The following is a 24,290-nucleotide window of genomic DNA, read 5'->3' on the forward strand; positions in this document are numbered from 1 at the left end:
CACTTAGGAGTGACACTGAGCCACCAAACACTGAACTAAATGTGAGGAAAGAAGAACTTACAAAAACAATGACAAACATACCAAGGGACAACTGCCCCAGAACACTTTAATGCAGTCAGACTTCCTGAAACGTACAGAAACCACAGGCTGTAGACAGATGTTCTTTTCATATTTGTAAATAATTCTTACAAATAATCACTCCATAGCATTGTAATTAATACACGTGTGTATATTTTTTAAGGCAGAAAAAAATCAGTTACTGAGGACATTATCCCAGACAAACCTTTCCAAATGTAGCTTTGACCAAAAATTCCTCCAATCCCCACCTCCCCCCGCCCCCCCAAAAACAACAGTTACTATTCACAAGAGCAGTTAGTTCCACTCTATGTTAGCATCTGCATTTGTCCTGACCATTATTTAAATATTCTCAAGTCAAAAAAGTACAATCACCCTCAGGTTTAACCTATTGGTTCATGGGCTCCACCCAACCACATACTTCACCCAGCTAATTCCTACCCAGGTGACAAGAGGTCAGATCACCTGATTATTTCCTCAGAGTAATTATGAACTGAAGTTTAGCATGAAATGCAAATGAACTTTTCAAAAAGGAAGCTAGAAGCATGGGAACAATATATCAAATAAGGCTGCCATTTTACCCTGGGCTCCGAACTCTGGTGGAGTGTGTATGGGAGAAACGAATGAGATACAACATAGAGTGGTTGTGTGCGTGGGGAGGGCACAGCATTTGGTGAATGAGGCGTACTGTGCGAGGCTACATGAACAAGTGATGCAGAGACATTAGAACCACAACAGTGCTCAGGAAATTCTGGGGTTTCCAGTTCCCATCAACAACAACAAAAAAAAAATCTAGGAGTTTATTAAATACTTGTCCAACACATGAGATATGAGACAACTTGTCAGGGGCCATGGGATTCTGTGAGGCCTTTGGCCAATCGCATCAGTCTGTTCTTTAACCTCTGGCCGGAACGCTCTTGTCCTAGCAAGCACCGTCTTCTCACTCCTTTCCACGGCAGGTGGCAGGCCTGTCGGACTGGATGGCTCCTCCCCGTCACGATGCAGAGCAGGACAGCTCGTGAGGTTCCTTCAGCAGCTCAGGCCCTGGTTAGGCTCGTATGAGGGGCGCCCTTTCGTCTGCCGTTCCCTGGGGATCAGAAAAGAGTGCAGAGGAAGTCAGAGAGCTTCCAGATACGAAGAGGTGGAGGAGTGGAGAGTGTGACAGGAAGGCCTCCGTCTGTGACGCCACGCGCCTCCTTCCTCTTGGTGGTCATCTGCTTGCCCTTACAGACTCAGCCCTGACCTTGAGAACGGCTGCTCTGATCACCTTCCCTACCCCCACTGGCCCCCTAAGAGTGCCTTCCTCTGTGTGGGCCTGCACTGGAATTCTCACACGCTTCTGAATCTGCCTCCTTCCTGGCGGCAAAGCTACCAGGCAGGTGCTCAATAACAGTTTTCTCGTTGAATGCACAAAGATGAATCATTGTAAGAGGCTGTCGAAACATTTCTATGTGCTCTCCTCCATGCTTATAGAAACCTCAGTGGCTCTATGATGTCAGATTAGAAGACCCCAAGAAAAACGGCTGAAGAGTTACTTTTCAGCTAATTTATGCTTACATGATGGGCGTGGGTTAAGACATGTTAAGGTGGAAAGGAGGGATTCCTGGTTGTCTGAGACAACATGTTGAAGCAGCCAGGAAAGAAAACAAGCCTTTGTTGCAAAAAAAAAAAAAAAAACAAACAAAAAATAACAGAAGCTTCTGGGAGTTCTGAAAGGCTTCTGCAGAAAGGCTCATCGGGACTAGTGAGACTCCTGGATCAGCCAGCTTGTCACTCAGGGAGGTCAGTCTGCATGTTTATCCTAATAACAGTCTCCAAGAAGGTACTTCCCTGCCTTGTCACCTTAATGTAATGTTTTCTGATGTTTCAATGGTAGATTTCTTCTGCTCTACCAGAGCTTCTTGGAGGAGGTAGGTTGGGGGGATGCAGAGGTGGGCCACATCCCGAGATGCTCAGGGCTAGTCCTGGCTCTGCACTAAGGCATACTCCTGATTGTGCTCAGGGGACCATATAGGGTGTTGGTAAGCGAGTTCATCTGCATGCAAGGCAAGCACCGTAACCCTATATTATCTCTTTGGCTACTCTCAGGGATTCTGACCGTGTAGGTCTTTGGCTACCTTGCACTGTAATCTTGGAACTGTTTTATCACAGAACTAATGTTTGTTGAGCGCTTACTGAAGGGTGACACTGGTTAGTGCTTTATGCTATTAAGTCATTTAAGCCTTATAAAAAAATCCCAGGGCCGGAGCGATAGCACAGCGGGTAGGGCGTTTGCCTTGCACGCGGCCGACCCGGGTTCGATCCCCGGCATCCCATATGGTCCCCCAAGCACTGCCAGGAGCAATTCCTGAGTGCAAAACCAGGAGTAACCCCTGAGCATCGCTGGGTGTGACCCAAAAAGCAAAAAAAAAAATCCCAAAGGAGTTGCTATGATCTCAATCATTCCTGGCGGTGACTAGGGGACCATATGGAGTGCCGGGGATCAAACCGGGGTCAGCTGCATACAAGGCAAGAGCCTGTACTATCTCTTTGTTCCCAGGAGTTGCTATTATTATTCTATTTTTAAGATAATGAAATGGAGACTATTTTCAGGCTCACACAGTTACCAAGCAGCAAAACAGGGATTTGAACTAGGCAGTGTAACACTAAACTCCTGAAGTTCTATTCTTCCTCTGTGTTAGGGTTACTGTACTTAAAGGCAGAAAGCATTTAATCAGATCCATTCTCACCGAGAGCACCCTCAAGACCAGACCAGATTATTCTATCGCTTTTTCTTCATCAATAGATTCCCTTGATTCTCACTCTATCCAGATGTAATAAAACCATAAAATTGCTATTATCAGTCTCAAACCCCCACTCCCACCCCATCAGGATGGGCTGATGACCCTTCTAGAAAGCACAGCTGGTTGCCTCAGGCAAAGTGACTGAGGAAGAGAGACGCTTCACCTCATCCATGGATCCCTGTCCCTTGCACGCGAGCCAGGTGAAGATCAAGCCAAAGAGGACGCCGAGCGCCATGACGATGTAAGGTATGTTGGTGATGATGGAAGTGGTGTTAATCACAGACTTCAGGCGGCTTGCAATCTCTTCATCAATCAGAACACTCTGGGAGGGGGAAAAATTGTATCCCTGGGTTACAAAATATTCAGGTATGAGACTGTTTCATTGTTGTTGTTGTACAAATAATAAACCCCATTCGGGTATATCATCTGGTTAGCAAAATCAGGTACTAAAAACTCCTTTAGAGGGACACTGGGCATCTTTTATTTAATAACATCCTTCCTTTTGACCTGAAGACATATTTTACTTTCCAAATAAGTGAGGGGGGGAAGGAGAGAAAAGGTGTTCAGAAATATCGAGACAGTATCTTTTGTTTTGAGACAATAACTTTGTTTGGGAAATTTCAAGTCATCCTTCAAATCTGACTCAACACAGCTTTTCTCCCAGTACTTTGTTCTGGTCACTTCAGGGCTTGAAAGATCTTTTTCCTGTGCTCCCATCAGACTATCTTAGCACTCTGCACCATTACTGTCTGTTTACCTTCTGGACTGCTCATGAGTGTGAGGTCCCTAAAGGCGAGATTCTCATCTCAGGTTCTTCAACCCTAGGTATTGCAGACCTGCACATAGTAAGTGCTCAGTTAATGCTGGTTTCTTGAAAGAAACATGAATAAAACACCCCAACAACGAGGTATGGAAAAGTTTTTTTTTTCCTACCTTAATTAGCTCTTTTGGGGGAGCGAAGGGTTTGGGCCACAGTTGGCTATGCTGAGGGCTTACACCTGGCTTTGTGCTCAGAGATCATTCCTTTCGGGCTCAGGGGATCTATGGATTGTCAGGGACTGAACCCAGGTTAGTTGCATATAAAGAAAATGCCTTACCCACTGCACTATCACTCCAGTTCCTCTTAATTAGCTCTTTACTAATCTGAATTAATCTTTCAGGACCAGAAATCTGCAGAGAAAAGTATTCAGGAAGTCTTGAGACTAACCAGAATTCCAGAGTGCAGAGATAACTCAGAAAATATTCTGAAATGAAGTATTCTTAATTTTTTTTAATTGGCATACTATTTTCTTTTAACAGAGCAAAGGTACCACCATCTTAAATTGTCATAATATAGTGTCCAGAGATCTTAACTCCAAAAACAGCATAAGCCATAAATGAAAAAACATGTATCACAGGGTTCTCAGGTGTTTTCTGGGCTTTAGAATGTGCTTCTATTAACAAGACCTCAAGTCTAAATTCAGAAATAAAATTTCTGTGAGTATACTGTGAAAACATATTCTTCAGGAAAACCCCTTCTGTTTGAAATAAGATAGGATCTGTTTCCTGTAATCACGGATAAGTTTATCCACCAGAAAGGAGAAGAAACTATTGTATGGCGAAGACAACAACCGCTACGTGTCACTAAAAGTCACGGGCATGTATTATGCTTTATTTAATCACTGCCTTACATACCTTATTGTTTTTTACAAAGCCAGCTCACCCAAGGCTTTCATCCAAATAAGTCCTTGAGAAAAAAAAAATTGGGGGGGGGCAGTGAGGGTGTTGGACGGGACATTCCAGCAGTACTCAGAGGGGCGGAGGCCAACACTCAGCTGTGCTTCAGAGCGAGGGCCTGAGGGTGCTAGTCTGAACCCAGCAAAGGGTGTGCAGGGAATGTGCCCCGACCCTGTACTCTCTAACCCTAGGAAATACGTTTTCTTCCTTCCTTCCTTCCTTCCTTCCTTCCTTCCTTCCTTCCTTCCTTCCTTCCTTCCTTCCTTCCTTCCTTCCTTTCTTCCTTCCTTCCTTCCTTCCTTCCTTCCTTCCTTCCTTCCTTCCTTCCTTCTTTCCTTCCTTCCTTCCTTCCTTCCTTCCTTCCTTCCTCCCTCCCTCCCTCCCTCCTCCCTCCCTCCCTCCTTTCCTTCCTCCCTTCCTTCCTTCCTTCCTTCCTTCCTTCCTTCCTTCCTTCCTTCCTTCCTTCCTTCCTTCCTTCCTTCCTTCCTTCCTCCCTCCCTTCCTTCCTCCCTCCCTCCCTTCCTTCCTCCCTCCCTTCCTTCCTTCCTTCCTTCCTTCCTTCCTTCCTTCCTTCCTTCCTTCCTTCCTTCCTTCCTTCCTTCCTTCCTTCCTCCCTCCTTTCCTTCCTTCCTTCCTTCCTTCCTTCCTTCCTTCCTTCCTTCCTTCCTTCCTTCCTTCCTTCCTTCCTCCCTCCCTCCCTCCCTCCCTCCCTCCCTCCCTTCCTTCCTTCCTCCCTCCTCCCCTCCCTCCCTTCCTTCCTTTCTTCCTTCCTTCCCTCCCTCCCTCCCTCTTTTTTTCTTATGGTTTGGTTTTCGGGCCAACCTGGCAATGCTCAGGAACCACTCTTAGCTCAGAGGTCAGAGGTCACTGTTGGAGGTGCTCAGGTGACTGTATGGTGCTAGGAATTGAGCCCAGGGCTTCTGTGTGCAAAACATATGCTCCAGTCCTGTCAGCTAGTCCCCCTGCCTGAGAAAGTCTCTATCATGTTCAAATCCCAGACACACGTGGCTTTTATGTAAACTGAGCATTTCAGAGGACAACCAGGAAGTTACAGTCCTCTTTTCAAACTCCTCTCTCCTCTTTTTTCATCACACATCTTAGCACTGGCACCAACTCAGTGGAGAGCATGGATGAGACAGCCCTGCTGCTGCTGCTGGCACTCACCTCATTGATGTACATCACAGGGAAAACCATGCTTCTAATATTGCCCGTCTCACTGCAAATAAAAACACAGACTGTCTTAGAGACACCTTTGTTATGATGGCACGTTGGTCTGGCGAGGCAAAACACAGAAAACTCCACGCAAACACACTGAAATCCCCAGTTAGTTTCCAAACTGTCAGTCTAACAACTCCAAACTGTGAACATTTATGTTGTTTTTTTTGTTTGTTTTAGTTTTGCTTTTTGGGTCACACCTGGCGATGCACAGGGGTTACTCCTGGCTCATGCACTCAGGAATTACTCCTGGTAGTGCTCAGGGACCATATGGGATGCTGGGAATCAAACCCGGGTTGGCTGTGTGCAAGGCAAACGCCCTACCTGCCGTGCTATTTCTCCAGTCCCTATGTTAAGTTTTTGAGGGTTTTGTTGTTGTCGTCGTTATTTTGTTTCATGTATGTATATGGGCCAGAGACAGAACTCAGGGGATCACACATGGAAGGCAGGTTCTCCCTGACTGAGCTACACCCCCAGCCTTAAGATATTTATTTATTTGGGGTTTGCGCCTCCCCCCTTCACTCCCAGTAGTTCTCAGAGCTAACTCTTGGCTCTGTGCTCAGGGATCATCTTTTTTAAAAAAAATTTTAAATTTTATTGAATCACCGTGAGATAGGTACAAGCTTTCATGTTTGGGTTGCAATCTCACAATGATCAAACACCCATCCCTTACTAATGCACATTCCCCACCACCAATATCCCAGGTATACCCCCCCTTTCCCACCCTCCCCCTGCCTCCATGGCAGACTATTCCCCATACTCTCTCTACTTTTGGCTTGCAACACAGACACTGAGAGGTCATCATGTTTGGTCCTTATCTACTTTCGGCATGCATCTTCCATCCCAACTGGTTCCTCCAGCCATCCTTTTCTTAGTGATCCCTTCTCTATTCTATCTGTCTTCTCCCCTCTACTCATGAAGCAGTCTTCCAGATATGGGGCAATCCCTCAGGGATCACTCTTGGCCAGGCGTAAGGGACCATATGGTATGTCAGGGATCAAACAGGTCAGATACATGCAAGGCAAGCACCTTATCCCATGTACGATCTTTCTGTCCTTCCCAAGATTTTTTTCTTTACTCCAAGTACAAGGCGTCAGGGGCTGGAGAGAGACAGCTAAGAAGATTGGAGCACATGCGTTCCATGAGAGCACCACCAGAAGTGACCCCCAAGTAACGGAGTCAGGAGTAGTCCCTGAGCACTGGGGGGAGGGGTATACCCCGTCTCCAAATATAAGATGTCAAAAAGCAAACTCATCAAAATTGATTACTGTTCTCTCCAAAATCACGAGAGAGTAGCATTGCAGTACAAAGCTGCAATTTCTTAGAATGCCTTGAAAACCAGCCAACAGTGTCTTCACACAAGCCCAACACTATTTTTGACTATTATTTATTGAGCATTTGCATGTGCCCAGCTCTGGTGATGGGGACATTATCTGCTCTGATCCTCACAGACGTCCCAGGTCAAAGATGAGGAAACTATGGCCCCAAGCAATGTTTCCTACTTTTCAGTAGGAAAAGCGACGGAGGCAGCACTGGAATTCCACTTGGCCTCCTGAGTGCTAAATCTTTACTAGTGAGTGAGACTGCCTCAGCCATCCATACCTGGGTGACGAAATGTCTTCTTTTTCAGTCTGCTTGTTTGGGGGCCACACCTGGCAGTTCTCAGAGGTTACCCCTGACTCTGCTCTCAGGAATTATTCCTGGTGGGGCTCAGGCGCCATATGAGATGCCGGGGATCAAACCAGGGTTGGCCACATGCAAGACAAGTGCCCTATCTGATGTACTACCACTCCAGCCCCAATTTTATTTTTCTTTTTTTTTAAAAGGTATTTTCTTATATCTAAAAAAAACCCACTGAAAATGAACTCTTAATTAGGTAGTGCTTTGTGAAGGTCCCGGACTCAGAAGACCATGTTAACTGTCCAAGGAAGAACTGTGGCCGGCTCTGTAGAGCAGTGGGGAAAAAAAGGAATGAAAATCTATCAGGTCATGGGAAGAAATAGTGCAACCATTGAGAGCAGACTCTGCAGTCCGACAAGCTGTGTGAGTTCTAAAAAGTTATTAACCTTTCTGTGCCTCCAGTTTCTCATCCACGGAAATGGACGTAATATATGGTTATTGTGAAGTCTAAATAAATTGGAATGTATTTAGTTGCTATACCTGGGTATACGGATTCTCAAGTGAAGAGACGGACCGAGGCACACACAAATCAATGCAAAGGCAAAAGAGGTTTTATTCCAGTTAACTGGGGTCAACTAAATCATGGTCTCTTGGTGGTGACCCCGACCTGCAAGTGCAAGCAGTTTACACAGAGTTTGATTACATGAGCAGTGCATGCCTTATTGTTTCGGGAAAATCCTAGTGACCAAATAAGAATGTTTGGCAAGCGTCTAGGCTGTGTGTTGGACTCTGATAGGCCTGTGGTTGCTGGGTACATTCTCTATGGGTTCTGGCACATTGTAATTGATTGAGCCCACTTGCTGGGCCCAGGAATTTTTCAAGTGGGTTCAGGTTGGCAAGTTACACATTGTTTGATTTCTGGGAAACTGAAACTGTTCCAGAAACTTAACCTGAGGCCTACCTGACTTCAGTTTCGCCCTTACATAGTGTTCTGCAAACAACGCCTCATCCATAGACAAGTCAGTGTCTGAAGAGCATCAGGAAATTCCAAGACCAAGGCAGCCTATGGAAATCCCACTCACGCCTCAGCCCCGAACATCTGAATGTTCAAAAACATCTGAGTGTGGATCGTGTCTCTGAAAGATCAACCCTCCCCAAAGCACATGGAGCCCAACTCCCTCTCCCTCTACAGAAAAAAAGCATCACTTACATAAATTCGTCTAATTTTTTCACATAAACATTGATCTGGAACCGCTTGGCTGCTCTGAGGATAATTCCAGTCAACTGCAAGTGGAAGAGGCGGGAGAAGAGCATTAGCAGTTACTGCAGCTGAAGGCAGATGTGTTGTGGCTAGCGCACCACTTCTGTACGGCTGATAGCAGGGTATCAGCTACTGATACCCTTACCCTGGTTCCTTTCTTGATCCGCCAAGTGATGCAAGGGAAACTGGACCCCAGGACAGGAGAACTGTGGATGGCATCAGGTTTCTCTGGCAGACTAAGGTTCCTCAGATTTTCACATGCCTGTGAGTTCTCAGATCAATTCTGCAGATTTGATTCGTTAGGTCTGGGGAGGGGCCGGAGCCTGGGCACTCCTAACAAGTCCCCGGGATGGTATTACTTTGAAGGGCAAAGTTATCACTCTGAGAGACCCAGCAGGAGGGAGAACCAGCAGCCTGGATATCCAAAAGCGACAATGAGGACAGTGGTCAGAGGTGACGAAAGGTGTTTAGAACAGGAGCACAGGGAGGCCCGGGCAAAGCGCCTGCATCTTCCCCTGAGGACTGGTTCCCATCTGGGGCACAGATGAAAATCACAGACTCTGGAGCCCTAGTGTGTAGACCATGGAATAGATTTTTTTTTAAGAGGAAATTACTTATATTTTATTCATCTATTATTTTAATTTTTCCTTCCTTTTCCATTCTTTCGTCATTGTCACTGCAGTGTCTGGGGTCATACTGCAGTACACCAGCAGTTGCATATTTATGAATGAAGCTAAAAAATACATTTAAAATTCAACCCTAATATTCCTGGTGGTGAGTGAGCAGAGGGATGTCTCCACGCCTGTGGATCTTTGTCCAGGAGGAGTAATGCATGGATGCTGACCAGGTGATGGATTCATTCCACTCACCCCAGAGGAACTGGCACTGTGGCTTTTGGTTCCAGCACAGTATATGACTGCATACAATATCTACAAAATTCAGCTTTCTAATCGCAGGGCACTAAGATTATGCACAGAGACGAATTTTCCCTGCTTACATACGCTTATGAAACAAAAACAATTCACGTCTTAAAGTTTCAAGGACCACACTGATAAATATGGTGTAGAAAGAATAAAGGGTCTGATGGCTGTTATGGAGGAATGTTGGCATTTTGGTGGTGGGTGTGGTATGGTCATACTAAGGAATAAAACATTCATATTATTTCAAACCAATGTTCACCCTGTCACACTGTCGTCCTATTGTTCATCAGTTTGCTCGAGTGGGCACCAGTAACGTCTCCATTGTGAGACTTGTTGTTACTGTTTTTAGCATATCGAGTACACCATGGGTAGCTTGCCAGGCTCTGCTGTGCAGGCAGGATACTCTCGGCAGCTTGCCGGGCTCTCTGAGAGGGGCGGAGGAATTGAATCCGGGTCGGCCGCATGCAAGGCAAATGCCCTACCCACTGTGCAATTGCCCTAGTCCAAAACACACTTAAGAAAGAAAAGAAGAGAACACAAGTGCTTTTACTAGGAAGACGTGTATACTCACTGGATTAATGTCCACAAAAGTCTCATGGTCATCCTTATTCGGGTGCATGCCTTCTATAGCAGAAACAAACTTCTCATCTGCCTGATAAAAGTGTGGCAAAGACATAACGATAGGTGCACCTGGATTTTAAGGAAAAAAAGAAATATATTATAGGATTAAAGTCCAAGACAAAGGGCTGGAGTGACAGTACAGCAGGTAGGCACTTGCCTTGCACTTGGCTGACCTGGGTTTAATTCCTGGCATCCCATATCATCCCCCCAAGCCTGAGCACCACTGGGTGTGGCTTCTCCTCCAAAAATAAAATAAAATAAAACCCAAGAGAAACTCAAAGTTCCTTAAACAAGGGGTTGGGGATGCAGCCTGTATGCCTTGTATGAGTGAGACCCTGCATTTCATTCCAAGCACTACAAAACAAGAGAAAAAAAGGAAGAAAGAAAGAGAAAGAAGTACGAAGGGGGGTAAAGGCTACAAGAAAAGTGGCTCGTTCCTCAAGCTCATGCTCGCCCGCGAGTGTGGCCCTCTCTGTCTCTCTTTGTTCACTTGCTCTTTCAAGCTGGTGTCCACTGTTGGACAAGATTCCTCCCCTTCGCCCCAACTCTCATCTTTCTACATAAGTTTTGATCAATGAAACTATGTTGCTTAAAAAAAAACAACCAAGGGGCTGGAGCAATAGCACAGCGGGTAGGGCGTTTGCCTTGCACGCGGCCGACCCAGGTTCGATTCCCAGCACCCCATATGGTCCCCTGAGCACCTCCAGGGGTAATTTCTGAGTGCAGAGCAAGGAGTAACCCCTGTGCATCGCCGGGTGTGACCCAAAAAGAAAAGAAAAAAAAAACTTAAAAAAAAAAAAAACCAAGGGGGTATAGTGCCGCCAGCAGGTCAACCTGTACCTGTGGGGCAAGTGCATCAGCAGCCTGATGGTTCCTTCAGACTTCCAGATACCCCAAAATTGCTGCTATGCCTTTGGCTAGACCCCAACAACTTGGGGCCAAGTTTACCAAGAAATTAAACAGCCAAAAGTTAGGTATGTGGGAGACACACCCACAAACCACCTCTGGCTCAGCTATATAAGCTCACTTAATGGCCTATTTCAGGGACCCATAAATCTCGAAAGAGATCAAACAATGCATTTAAGGCCTATAGTGCAGAGGTAGGTGGGAACCCATGACTGAGAGCTCCAGGCTCGCTTGGATCAGGACTCGGCCTCCTCCCCCAGGTCCCCCAGTTTTCCAGTAGCTTAGCAGTCACATCCACAGATTGCCCCTGGTGCCATGTAATCTCATCAATGGCCAAGACCCAGAGATTATAAACTAAAGCTCCCACAAGACAGCACCACAGAATGTCCTGACCCTGTGCCAGGCTATCTTCACTGGAGCTCCTCAGAGGGGGGTGGAATGAGTTTCCCTCCCTGCCCCAAGTAGAACCCTGTAAGCCAAAAACCTCCAGAACCCAACCACCACCATGCCCAAGGCCACTCTCCACATGCTCAGACGAGCCTCACCCAAGACAGGATGAACCTTAACAGAGAGCAGGAAAATCCAGATATGCGGGAACCCATGACTGAGATCTCCAAGCCCGCATGGATTGGGACTGGGCCTCCTCCCCCAAGGTCCCGACTTTTCCAGAAGCTTGGCAGTCACACCCACAAACTTCCCCTGGCACCATGTAATCTCATCAATGGCCAAGACCCAGAAACTATAAACTAAAGCTCCCAGAAGAAAATGACACAGAATTTCCTGGGTATTATATTCTATCCATAACAAGCAAATACAAAACAAATCGTCTAGCATTGCCTTTTCGGCAGGTTTGAGTGGTGGTGAGACTGGTGTTGAAATATCAAATGTAACCAAAGTAGAGAGAGAGTGTGGGGGAAATTGTCTGCCATGCAAGCAGGGGAAGGGTTGGAACGGGGGTGGGGGTGGGGGAATACTGGGGATCTTGGTGGTAGGAAGTGTGCACTGGTGAATGGATGGGTGTTTGATGATTATATGACTGAAGCTCAAACATTAAAGTTTGTAGCTGTATCTCACAGTGAATCAAAATAAAGGGGGAAATAATAAAATAATAAAATAATGTTAACAATCAGAATAGAATAAAAAAAAGTAATGTGGAGTTCATGCCCAATTCAATCAGCTTATTCAATGGCTGAATAAATAGCAGTACTCCTACATTATTTAAAAAATAAATAAATAAGTAAAAATAAAAAGCTAGGGGTTGGAGCAATAGTACAGCGGGTAGGGCATTTGCCTTGCATGTGGCCATCCCATACAGTCCCCTGAGCACCACCAGGAGTGATTCCTGAGTGCAAAGTCAGGAGTAAGCCCTGAGCATCATCAAGTGTACCCAAAAGGCAAAAAAAAAAAAAAAAGAAAGAAAGAAAGAAAGAAAGAAAGAAAGAAAGAAAGAAAGAAAGAAAGAAAGAAAGAAAGAAAGAAAGAAAGAAAGAAAGAAAGAAAGAAAGAAAAAAAGAAAAAAAGAAAAAAAGAAAGAAAGAAAAAAGAAAAAAGTAAACTGGTGGTAGGGGTTAGTGGAGTGAGCAGGCGAAAATTCCCCTGCACGTCTGCACGTTTGGGACTTACACTTCATTTTCTGGCATCTTGTTGACCCCGCATTAGATTTTATTCACCATATATATTCAAGTCGCAGCCTGATTTCTCATGCTTTGTTTCTGTTACTCCTGCAGGGGCCATCCCATCCCACACCCTATGGTGCCGAAAGAGGGGAGGGTGAGGGGTACCTGGACCGAGCCCAGGGCTTCCCACAGGTACGACAAGGGCTGGGCCACCTCAGCCACATCCCCGGCAAACACATACAATGATGCCAGCAGCTCCAGGAAGTCATTTGAGGAAACTGAGGTTCCAAGAAGCTGCCTTAACCCCGATACTCAGCTACCGGGTGCTGGAGGCAGAACGCTAACCAAATGAGGGCGGCCTCATCTGAAAGCACTTGGGTTTGAGCCCTGGAAACACCCAACATTGCCAAGTACGGTCCCCCGAGCCCTAAGGGAGACCCCTGCCACAACAAAGTGGGACTGTCTGTGGCACCATCAAAAGCCATGTGATAGCTGATAAATTCACGGCCAACATCAAATCAGAACAAGAAAATGTTTCAAATATGTGTATTGAAGGGGCTGGAGAGATAGCACAGCGGGTGGGGCGTTTGCCTTGCACTCGGCCGACCCGGGTTCTAATCCCAGCATCCCATATGGTCCCCTGAGCACAGCCAGGGGTAATTCCTGAGTGCAGAGCCAGGAGTAACCCCTGTGCATCGCCAGGTGTGACCCAAAAAGCAAAAAAAAAAAAAAAATCAAATATGTGTATTGAATTACACAGGGCAAGGACATAGCTCTGGGGCCGGGAGCACTTGCCTTGCATGTGCAAGGCCCTGAGTTCAAACCCCAGCATGGCCTGGTCCCCGAAGGTGTGCTTCCTGGGGCCCCTGAGGGCTGGGTGGCTCCCGGCACCCCCGGCACCTCTGGGTCCCAGCCTGGTCACTGAACTATCAGCCCCACTGGCTGAGTGTCACTAGGACCCAGGCCCCTTGAGCACTGCTTGGGAAACCCCACCCTTCCACTAAACAAAATGTATTAAATGAGTTCCGCTTTGAAATCATGGAGAATCTTTCTAGATATACATCATTCTTCCTTCCCTCCTCTCCTCACCTCCCCTTCTTCCCTCCCCCCAATTCCATTTTCTTCCTTCCTCTCTTTTGCCACATCCAACAGTGCTCAGGGTTTACTCCCGTCTTGTGCTCAGGGATCACTCCTGGCGGGACTCTGGGGACCATATGTGGTGGCAGGAGTTGAATCGGGAATTGAACCCAGGTCAGCTGCGTGCAAGGAAAGCTCCCTACTCACTGAACTATCTTTCTGCCTCAGCTATGTACTTTCTATGACAGAGGTCTCTACTTTTGTAGGATTACATAGCCTCAGGTAGCTTAGGTTTATTGAGTTACTCCCTTTACAGTGCTCCCATTCATCTTTGTTTATTTGTAGCTTCTTTCTTAGTGTTCTGTTGACTTGTAAATATTGTTTTTCTCTTCTCCTTGAGTCCTTTGCATAGTTTATTCAGAGCAATGTCCTTTTTGTATGGACACAGGAAGACTTAGCAAATGCTACCTGGGAGTCATTTGACTCTACGTGATATTTTCCTTCTGGGCATCTGTTCTCTCGAACTAAGCCTCAGCTGCCCTTATTTCCTAGCACCCCCCAAAGCAGGGTCCCGACGAGGGACGAGAGGGACCCAGGGCAAGCGGTGAGTTGTGTGCTACCCTGGCATCGAGATGGGCCTGGCCAAAGTGCCTAATGCTTAACTATAAGTTAAGAGCTTGATCATGGACAAATGTTGTCATGATCCAAACAGTGATAACTAGATTTGGACCCTGCTAGGGTGAGGAGTGATTAATCTGGCCTGAGTGCTGTGGTCTGAGCCTGTGGCAAGATGTTGCCAGGAGAGCTGCCTTGCAAACTTCAATGTATCTCTTGCTATGTCCATACAAAAATAACTAGTATTAAGATGTTAATAAGTGTTTGGACTAAGGAAAGGCAAAAAACCTTAAGAGTCAGGAAGGGCTTTGGAATGCCCTGCCCTCAGGAAGGGCTTTCTTATGTTAATTTTGCTACCTGGCTGGGTATAGGCTAGAGGGCAAGGTGGGAGAGAGAAGGAAGAGAGGCTGGAGTAGATCCAGAGAGAGGATGGAGCTGGAAGTGCGGGAGATGAGAAAGATGGAAGATTGAATAAACGGTAACTAATCAGCAACCAACTTGGTCCTCGTTCTTCCTACGCCTGTCTTTGACCAACGGCCATCCCGATCCAGCCCATACACAGCGGTTCCAGAGCACCGAACGAGGGTGGTGAGACACAGCCACCCGGAGAGCCTGCGAGTGCACATGCCCCTTGGCGTGCTTTAGTTTTTTACATACTTTCTTACCAAGTATTGTTTTAAATATAAAGACAGTTCATGGTTCCATGTACTAACTGCACATAATGCAGTTACTCGAGAAAACGGCAGCTCTTCTTACTATTAGGACTTCTAAACTATTTCCCAGAAAAACAAGGTGATTTATTCCAGCAATAAAAAGCTTTATAGAAATGTCAGACTTGGAAAAAAAAAAAGAGAAATCATTCTATAACCAGGTTATAAAGCATCCGTAACGCTCTGTCTATTATGCTGAGCAGGCTGTTTATCGCAGAAAACCAACCCTACCTTGGGAACGCCAGCCACCAGGCCCGCCCTCTGAGTTCTTACCGTTCTTGCAGATGCTGACATTCAAAACGCCTGGGCCCAGGCAGTTTCCCTCAGGAATACAGAAGCCGGCGTTGTCTGAGGTATTGGCCAGGATTTCTGCAGGCAACGTAAATCTATAGGCAGGCAGCCCTTGCACACTCTGGTAGTTACTGAACGTTATATACACGGACCTGTTGGGAAGCAAGAGTCAAAGGTCAGAGCTGGCTCCAGGTGGTGCCACCTGCCTTGATTCCATCATCAGCAGCTCTTAGGTACAACCTGAATGACAGGATAAGTGAGGAGCAGAGATGCTACATGAATAGATACAAACATTTTATAGTATATGAGACTAATACCCAAGGACAGTAGAAACAAGGACAAAGAGGATTAGTCTATGATTGGAAGCCCCCTCAAGTGCCTGGGGAGAAGGCAATTGGGATGGAGAAGGGACCACTATGACAAAGGTAGTTGGAAATCATCACTGTGGATAGGAACTGCGTGCTGAAAACAGGTAAAGGAACAAGCAGGAACACTGAACCATCTATTTACTTCAACAGAGTGTACATGACTCTGTCTCTGGTCCTTACATCAGTGGCCCCTATTACTTATCTTTGTTACCCACCTTCACTTCTGCACAGCCCCTGCATAATGCACAAAGAACTTTCACCTGTACTATCCGAACTGATCCTTCAGTTGTGCCTTTGAAGCCCCTCCTTTTGGGGTCTTGCTCTTTCCTCTCTGAACCTGAAGTGGGATCCACTGCACAACTGTGGGCTATGAATTACATGGGTGCTCCCTTCCACCGTACATCCCACCCCAGGGCATTCTCAAATGCAAAACTTTAGACATACAGAGAAATGCAGAAAATATGACAATAAATGCATGTGATAACACATACCATTCAGATAAAAAAAACTATCATATGGACAAGGCTGAAGCTCTCTGTATGGCCTGCTTGATTCTAGTCTTACTCTGTGTCCTCAAGTAACCCCTATTCGGAAGGTGGAGCTTATTCTCAGGCAGGTCTTTATGCTTTTCCTTAGTCCATACTCATAAACAATCAAATAGTATTGCATCTGTGCTATTGGAGATATTATCTAACAAGCGCACATGGATCTCTTTCTATAACTTCATTATTCAGCATTACAGTTTTAAAATTTTTTCTTTAAATAGGGTCACACACGGCAGAGCTGGGGACACGGAGGGAACCACTCCCAGCAATGCTCAGGGACCAGCAGGTCCAACCTAGTCAGTGGGTCCAGGGAGCTGTGTAACGCCAGGGGACTGGACTCAGGGCCACACACATGCTTGGCGTGTGCTCTAGCACTTGATGGGCCGGAGACTGTGCTCTTCCACTTGATCCAGAGTCCTCACCTCGGGAGATTTTATATGTGTGTGTGTATGAGCATATACATATATATATATATACACATACACATATATATCTATTAAAATTTCTTAACTGCAAAATAATTATATATATATCGTTTATATTTTTTAATTTCTTACCTGCAAAAGTCAGATGGGAAGACATAGAGGGTTTCATTTTGGGTTACTAATGGGTGGAAAGAGTCCCCGTCCGTCCCATTGATCATGTTGCATCTGTCTGTGGTCCACCAGTCGAGTGACCTATATTGGATCAGCACAAGAGTCAAGGTGATGAAATATGACTTTCTTTTTCTTTCCAATGGTAGGACTCTACACAGGTAGCTCTTTAGCACCCAGAATCTTTCCAAACACAGAGACACAGGATGCTGTTGGTTCAGAACTGATCCAGAGGTGAAAGAGGGGAAAGGCATCTGGTTCCTGACTCAATTCTAACAGAGGCGGTAGTCAAGTGTCATGTTCTTCGGAAAAGATACTTTAGAAAGAGCCATTTTCTTAAAACAAGGCTCCAACTCAGCATTAACAACAGCCTTGATCACAGTCAGCTGCTGACAGGGATCTCTGGAGAGACCCGGCTGGCTGGTTAATAGTCCTGAGAAAACATGAACTCTGTCTGCCCTTAGGCCAGTCCTCTGCTCCAAAATTAATAGAGGAATTCTCCTGAGTTACAAGAGGGTGTAATATTGCATCAACTTAATATTCACTATAAGCATAATGTCGATAGGAACTCTCTTAAAAATTAATTTTTTTTCAATAATGGGACAAAAATGCAAAAAAAAATGGGGGTAATAATTAGTCATTCTCCTAACTTCTGATCAAGATGGACCTCGAAGTTCATTCATTGAGGGTCTCTTCCAGGTAAAACACAGCAGAATTGAAACACACACACACACACACACACACACATACACACATGCACACGCACACATGTGCATGCATAATTGATAAAACATTTGCATGGAGGGGGGCAGAAAGATAATAAAGCGGATAGGGAGCTTGTTTGAGCACTGAGCCAGGAAAAAGCCCAGAGTACAGCTGGGGTGGCCCCCAAACAAAAAATAATTCAATAAATACATGCCCATACACACAACTGATCAACACCCCTACACACACACACACACACACACACACACACACACCCCACACCATTTAGGAGATCCACACAAATATTTTCTTATACAATGAAACAATAAATACTACATGGTTGGTCAGGCTAACGCTAAGGCCCCGTGTGGCTGTGGAGGAGGAATCAGGGCCATTGAAGTCCCACTCCAGAGCTTAAGAGAGATCAAGGGAGCACCAAGGCTAGGAACAGGGGCGGAGGAGGAAAGGGATTCTCTGTCCAAGGAAGGCCAGACAGGGCTCATGGGTGTGTCTGTTGTCTCAGACACAGGAGGAGGAGGAGACGACTCAAAAGCCTGGAGCTTTGCATGAGGGAACCCGAGCTCCATCCTGGACATCACAGACCCCAAGGCAGAAAAACAGTGAGCAACTGAACACCACCAGGCGTGGGAGAAGGGGGATGGCAAGATAAATCAAGCACGAAAGCATGCTCCAGAAGGTGCAGGGAGAGGGCAGACACAGGACACAATTCTGCACATCAGCATCTGGTTTTCAAAGAAAGGAAACAGGTTACGAGACAGGCGATGAAAGGGGCGATGAAGAGACGAGTTCATTTGGGTTATTAATTTAAATCGAACAGTGCAATACTTTATATATGTCCAGTATTTTCAAAGAGATGAATGAGACAGTACAATGCTTAGGAAAAAAGGGGAAATTGTTGTTTATAAAGAAAGAGGGCTGGAGTGATACCGGAGTACAGCTGTTAGGGTGTTTGCCTTGCATGCAGCTGGCCCGTGCTTGATCCCCAGCACTCCATATGGTCCCCTGAGCACAGCCAAGAGATACCATCTCATGCCACAGAGACTGGCACATTTGAAAAACAACAAGAACAACCAGTGCTGGTGCAGATACAGTGAGAAAGGGACTCAGTCATTGCTGGTGAGAATGGAGATTTTGGGCATTCCACAAAAAACTATAAATTGAGCTTCCATATGACCCAGTAGTACAGTCCTGGGAATATACCCTAGGGGCCCCAACACACAATAAAGAAAAGTCATCTGCACTCCTACGTTCATTGCAGCACTGTTCACAATAGCCAGACTCTGGAAACAATTGAAGTACCCAAGAACAGGTGACAGGATAAAGAAACTATGGTACATCTATCTATACAGTGGAATACTATACAGTCATCAGGAAAAATGAAGTCATGAAATTTGCTTGCACATGGATGGACACAGAGAGTATTATATAGACTAAACTGAAATAGAGGGAGAGGGACAGACACAGGTCGATTGCACTCATTTGCGGAATGAAAACATAGTATGAGACCAATACCAAGAAGAGTAGAAACAAGAACCAGGAGGACTGGTCTATGGTTGGAAGCTTGTAAACTTGTCACAAGTGTGTGTGTGTGTGTGTGTGTGTGTGTGTGTGTGTGGTGTGTGTGTGTGTTGGGAGGGGAAGGAGTGAAGTTAGGGCAGAGAGACCGTTATGACAGTGATAGTTGGAAATGATCACTCTGAGTAAGAAAGGAGACAAGGATATACATGATAACCTTTCAGTACCTGTACTATAAACCACAATGTCTAAAAGGGGGGGGGCAGGGGGCAAAGCGAGAGAGAGAGAGAGAGAGAGAGAGAGAGAGAGAGAGAGAGAGAGGGGCAGGGAGGGGAAGTGTCTGCCATAGAGCCAGGCTGCGGGGGTGGCAGGAGGAAAACTGCAATGCTCAGGACTTACTCCTAGCTCTGTGCTCACAGATCTGGTGGTGCTTGGGAAACTGTATGCAGTGCTGGGAACTGAACTCAAGTTGGCTGCATGCAAGGCAAGCCCCTACCCACTGTACTATTTCTCCAGTCTCAAATGATTGTTTACATACATGGGTATAGGTGCTTTAAGGCATGCACATAAATTTATTATTATTCAATAATAGTTTTAGAGTAACAGAAAAGTTGTGAAGACAATACACAGCATCTACCATATACTATGTTAATGATTTGTCTCTATCTCTGGAAAGTTTAAAAGTAAATTTAATGTTCAAGAAGAGAACTCATCACACCCAGCAGTACTCAGGGCCGCCCCTGGGTCTGTGTTCAGAGGACTTCCAGTGGTACCTGGGAGAATATGCAGTGTTGAGGATGAAACTCTTTGGCTTCTTGCAGTCAGAGCATGGGCTCAGCCTCTTGAATTCTTGCTCTAGTTCTTGATAAGAGTTAGAATCTTTTCTAATTCTTCCCAGAAGGTGGACACACACACACACACACACACACACACACACACACGTACATAAATGAGTTGTGAAACTTGTCAGTTATGTTTTACAAACATGGGTGAAAGAGAACTCCTCAATTCATTCTTTTAACATTTCAGTTTTTCTTTCCATGAACAAGAGAGTTGCAATTGGCGGCTTTTAGGTTTATGGAAATATCTGTCAGAGTCATCACTTTGGGATTATATCTATTTCATAAACTCTTCTACTTAGAGCATTTTCATCTAAATGCCAAGCAATTGTGATTACTCTTTGTTTTATGACCTTTCAGTTAGTCTGTAATGTATTTGACAGTGCTCATCCAACACCTATAGTAATTTTGCCTAATGTGAGAGAAAATTTTATTGATACACTAAGTTGGGTTGAATAAATCAAGTATAATCCAAAAAAAAAAAAAAAGAAGAGAACTCATCTCAGCAATTTTCCTGAAGAATTAGCACTGCTTTTCTAAAATTTTTCTAATTTTTTGGACTTAAGAAAAAAGAAAGCCATTCTAGTGCCGGAGTTGATAGCACAGCAAGTAGCGTGCTTGCTTTGCACGTGGCTGACCCAAATTTAATCCCCAGCATCCCATATGATCCCCTGAGCTTTGCCAAGAGTGATCCCTGAGCACAGAGCCAGGAGTAATAACTGAGGTGTGGCTTGAAAACAAAACAAAACAAAACAAAAAGCCTATTCTACTTTATATGGACTCCACGCCAGCTGTTTTCACTCGGGGGACCCCAGAGGAGGATGGGTAAGAACCCTCCCCACCCCAAGGGACCCAACCCCGGCAGCTGACCTCCACTACCCAACTGCCACCACACTCCAGGCCACTTTCCGGACCACATGGGACACATTATAAGATGCTTCCTACCCATTTTCCATAATTACCATACCACATTTGATGGAGTTCAGACAGTAGGCAACAAATCATAGAGAGTAATACATATATGTATACATATGTATGTATATATATACATATACACATATATATGTTCATATACATATATACACATACCTCTCAGAGAGCCCAGCAAGCTGAGAGTATCCCGCCCACACAGCAGAGCCTGGCAAGCTACCCATGGCATATTTGAATGCCAAAAAAGTAACGATAGGTCTCATTCCCCTGACCATAAAAGAGCCTCCAATTGTTGGGAAAGACGAGTAAGGAGAGGTTGCTACAATTTCAGGACTGGGAGGAATAGAGACGCTACTGTTGCCCGCTCGAGTGAATCAACAAACAACGAGATGACAGGCATATAGTGACTTTATATACAGCCTTATTGCCTTAGCTCCCTTTTGGATTTAGCTTGCTTATGAACTATAAATATTAAAATAAAACGTATTTTTAAATGGATAATACTGGTTTGTTTACAGAGTATAAACGTTAAAATTTTTATATGTTCAAGAGACAGTATGTGGTGCTAGGAATTGAACCCGGGCTTCCTGCATTCCAGCGTGATGAACCATCTCTCTGGATCTGCATTTTTAAAACTGTTGCAATTCTGGACCTAAATGTGTTTTATCTTTAAAGAAAAACACAACGGGGCTGAAGAGATTTCACAGCAGCAGGTAGGGTGCTTACCTTGCATGCAGCCGACCTGAGTTTGATCCCCAGCATCCCATATGGCCCCCCCATATGGGAGTGACTCTTGACTGCAGAGCCAGGAGTAACCCCTGAGCATTGCTGGGTGTGCCCCCTCCAAAAAAAAGAAAAGAAAAAGAAAAAGATAGAAAAAACTAAAACCCCACAACCATCTGAACAGAGAATCACTTTTTGCCTTTAAATGACAATTAGTGATTTGAAAAGTATTTGTGTTGTGGCCACAATGAATAATAGGTGGAAGAGTAAAAGTTTTCCCTGGATTTCCATTCATGCCTGGGCATGATAAATGCACACATCATAAATGTTTAATTTTAAGGTATTAATTACTAAGTTCTGATTCACAAATTTAGAAGGGTAAGAACTTATATTTATAAGGAATCATGTCTATGTATAGATTCCTCATTCAAAAACTGACAGGGTTAAAACATTTTTTAAATAAAACCGTGCAATTTGCTGCTATGTCGTGGACGGAAGTATTACTCAAGTATTACGCTGAGTAAGGTCAGTGAGAAGAAAGCATAGATAATCTCTCTCCCACCTCTGGGGCGTAAAGAAACACAGGAAGGGAGTAATGAATGGTCAGAGACCACAAAACCTATGAACTGATGTACAGAACTAAGTTTACCAAGAGTGTAAGAAGCAGTGGGGAGTTGGGAAGGGAACTGGAGACAGTGGAGGAAGGCAGAGAGGAGTGGAGGGTGCAGTGTCCGAAATGTCTTATAATGTATGAAACCCTGTCGTGAACAGTACTGTAAGTCGTGGCCCTTCAAGTAAAAAAAAAAAAAGAAAAGAAAAGAAAATTTTCTGAAAATAATGCCAAAGCGGACATTCCATTTAAATGAAAATTGAAAAAGAATTCCACTGGTAAATCTTCTGACTTACGTTTTTCCTTTCCATTGCACAATCTTTGTAAAGTTAAGATAACTGTCCTCTCCAGTGAGAAAAACGTAGTCTCCATCATTTGTTCCATTTTTCTGAAAAGATAAATATGATCCTTTCAAGCAACTGGTTAATTTTGCATGTCACCTTCGTCGGGCTCTGGGGGCCCAACTGTTTTCGTAGAACAAAAGTCTCAGTGTGGCTATATTCTGCGCATGTGACTGCGTTTATGATGGGTGCACTGTTAAGCGGGGAGATCGCCCTCCAGGGGCTGCATGGGGGAGCCCAGGGTCTGTACCCAGCATTGCATAGGCCCAGAAGAGCTGGGTGAAGCCCCCTTTAGCACCCCAAACAGGTGAATGCTCACTATAATGAAGCAAGCTCATCCTATCAATTGAAAGCTTAAAAAGAGAAATGGGGAGTGGAGGAAGACATGGCCCAGGTGTGGAGCGCATGCCTAGGATGCACAAGGAACGCACGAGGTCCCGAGTTCCATCCCTAGCACTGCTGGCTGCACACCAGCACCCACCACTTAACATAGCCCCAAACTGCCAGCCCCCCACTGCCAGGCCAAGGATCTCTGGGAGTGGTCCAGGCCTGGGCACCATTGGGGTAACCCCCAATGCCCCAGAATAAAGGAGGGGGGGAGCCAAATCCAAGATTTCCTGGAGAAAATGGAATTCTCTCGAAGAATGTAACAAACATTAGCCAAGTTTCCAGCAAGTCAGCCTGTGTTACATATTTCCCACTTGTCCCTGGTCAGCCTCCACAACTAGAAAACCAGTTCTTTAAGAGAAGTATCTTGACAAATAGAGATATTGCAATAACTGTGCTCTCTGAAGAGCCCTAACTGGTATAATAACTAACAAATTTCCCTTTTATGAAACTGCTCATTTCTAACTATGAAAAAGCACTCATTCTATGTGCCGCCAAAGTGAATACTCATTACTAATAGATATTTGCATGATTTAAAGAGAGTGAATAAGAATGAGGGGATAGTGGCTACTTTGTTAAATACCATATTGCTTTATGATTTTAAAAAGCACGAACCCAATTATATAATAGGCCAAAGATTTTGAAGAGATATTCAAATATATGAAGAGACTTTAGAAAAATACTCAGATGGCCAGGAAAGATAAGAAACTCAACAGCATTAATCAATTAAGAAAACGCAAACTAAAACCACAGTAAGATACATACAACTTCACACCAATTAGGATGGCAATAAAAATTATAAAGGAAGGGCCAAAGTGATAGTACAGCGGGTAGGGTGTTTGCCTTGCACATGGTCGACCGGGCTGCACGGGTTCGATCCCTAGCATCCCATATGGTCCCCGCAGCACCACCAGAGTCATTCCTGAATTCAGAGCCAGAAATAACCCCTGAGCATCACTGAGAATGACCCAAAATTCAAAAAAATAAAATAATAATTACAAAGGAAATGAAGAGTATTATGCTGAACGAAGTTAGGAGAGGGACAGATGCAGAAAGATTTTTCATATGTGGGACATAAAGAAATATAGTAGGGGAATACCTAATGCCCAAAGGCAACAGAAACTGAGAATGGGTCTTCAAGAGGAAGCTGATAACAGGATACAGATGGGAGTGAAAAAGGAGGGGGGGCGTGTGGGGACACTGGGACAACGGTGGAGGGTAGCAAACAATCTGATATGTGCAGGGTGAGATGCTGGAAGTTTTGTGTATGTATGAAACCACACCAAT

General features: G+C 45.0%; 1 protein-coding gene across 1 annotated transcript in view; it reads right to left on the minus strand.

The window, feature by feature from the left end:
- Nucleotides 1-74: 74 nt before the first annotated feature.
- Nucleotides 75-24,290, minus strand: part of SCARB2 (scavenger receptor class B member 2) — a 59,764-nt gene continuing 35,548 nt past the window's right edge. The window contains exons 5-12 of the mRNA XM_055140142.1: nt 22,572-22,663; nt 16,897-17,016; nt 15,409-15,578; nt 10,162-10,280; nt 8,620-8,693; nt 5,739-5,790; nt 3,022-3,180; nt 75-1,162 (exon numbers count right to left, since the gene is read on the minus strand). Coding sequence (XP_054996117.1) covers nt 1,124-1,162; nt 3,022-3,180; nt 5,739-5,790; nt 8,620-8,693; nt 10,162-10,280; nt 15,409-15,578; nt 16,897-17,016; nt 22,572-22,663 — 825 coding nt within the window. The 3' untranslated portion in view covers nt 75-1,123. The remainder of the gene's footprint in view (nt 1,163-3,021; nt 3,181-5,738; nt 5,791-8,619; nt 8,694-10,161; nt 10,281-15,408; nt 15,579-16,896; nt 17,017-22,571; nt 22,664-24,290) is intronic.

The sequence above is a fragment of the Sorex araneus genome, chromosome 5 (assembly GCF_027595985.1).
Source record: "Sorex araneus isolate mSorAra2 chromosome 5, mSorAra2.pri, whole genome shotgun sequence".
Taxonomy (NCBI): domain Eukaryota; kingdom Metazoa; phylum Chordata; class Mammalia; order Eulipotyphla; family Soricidae; genus Sorex; species Sorex araneus.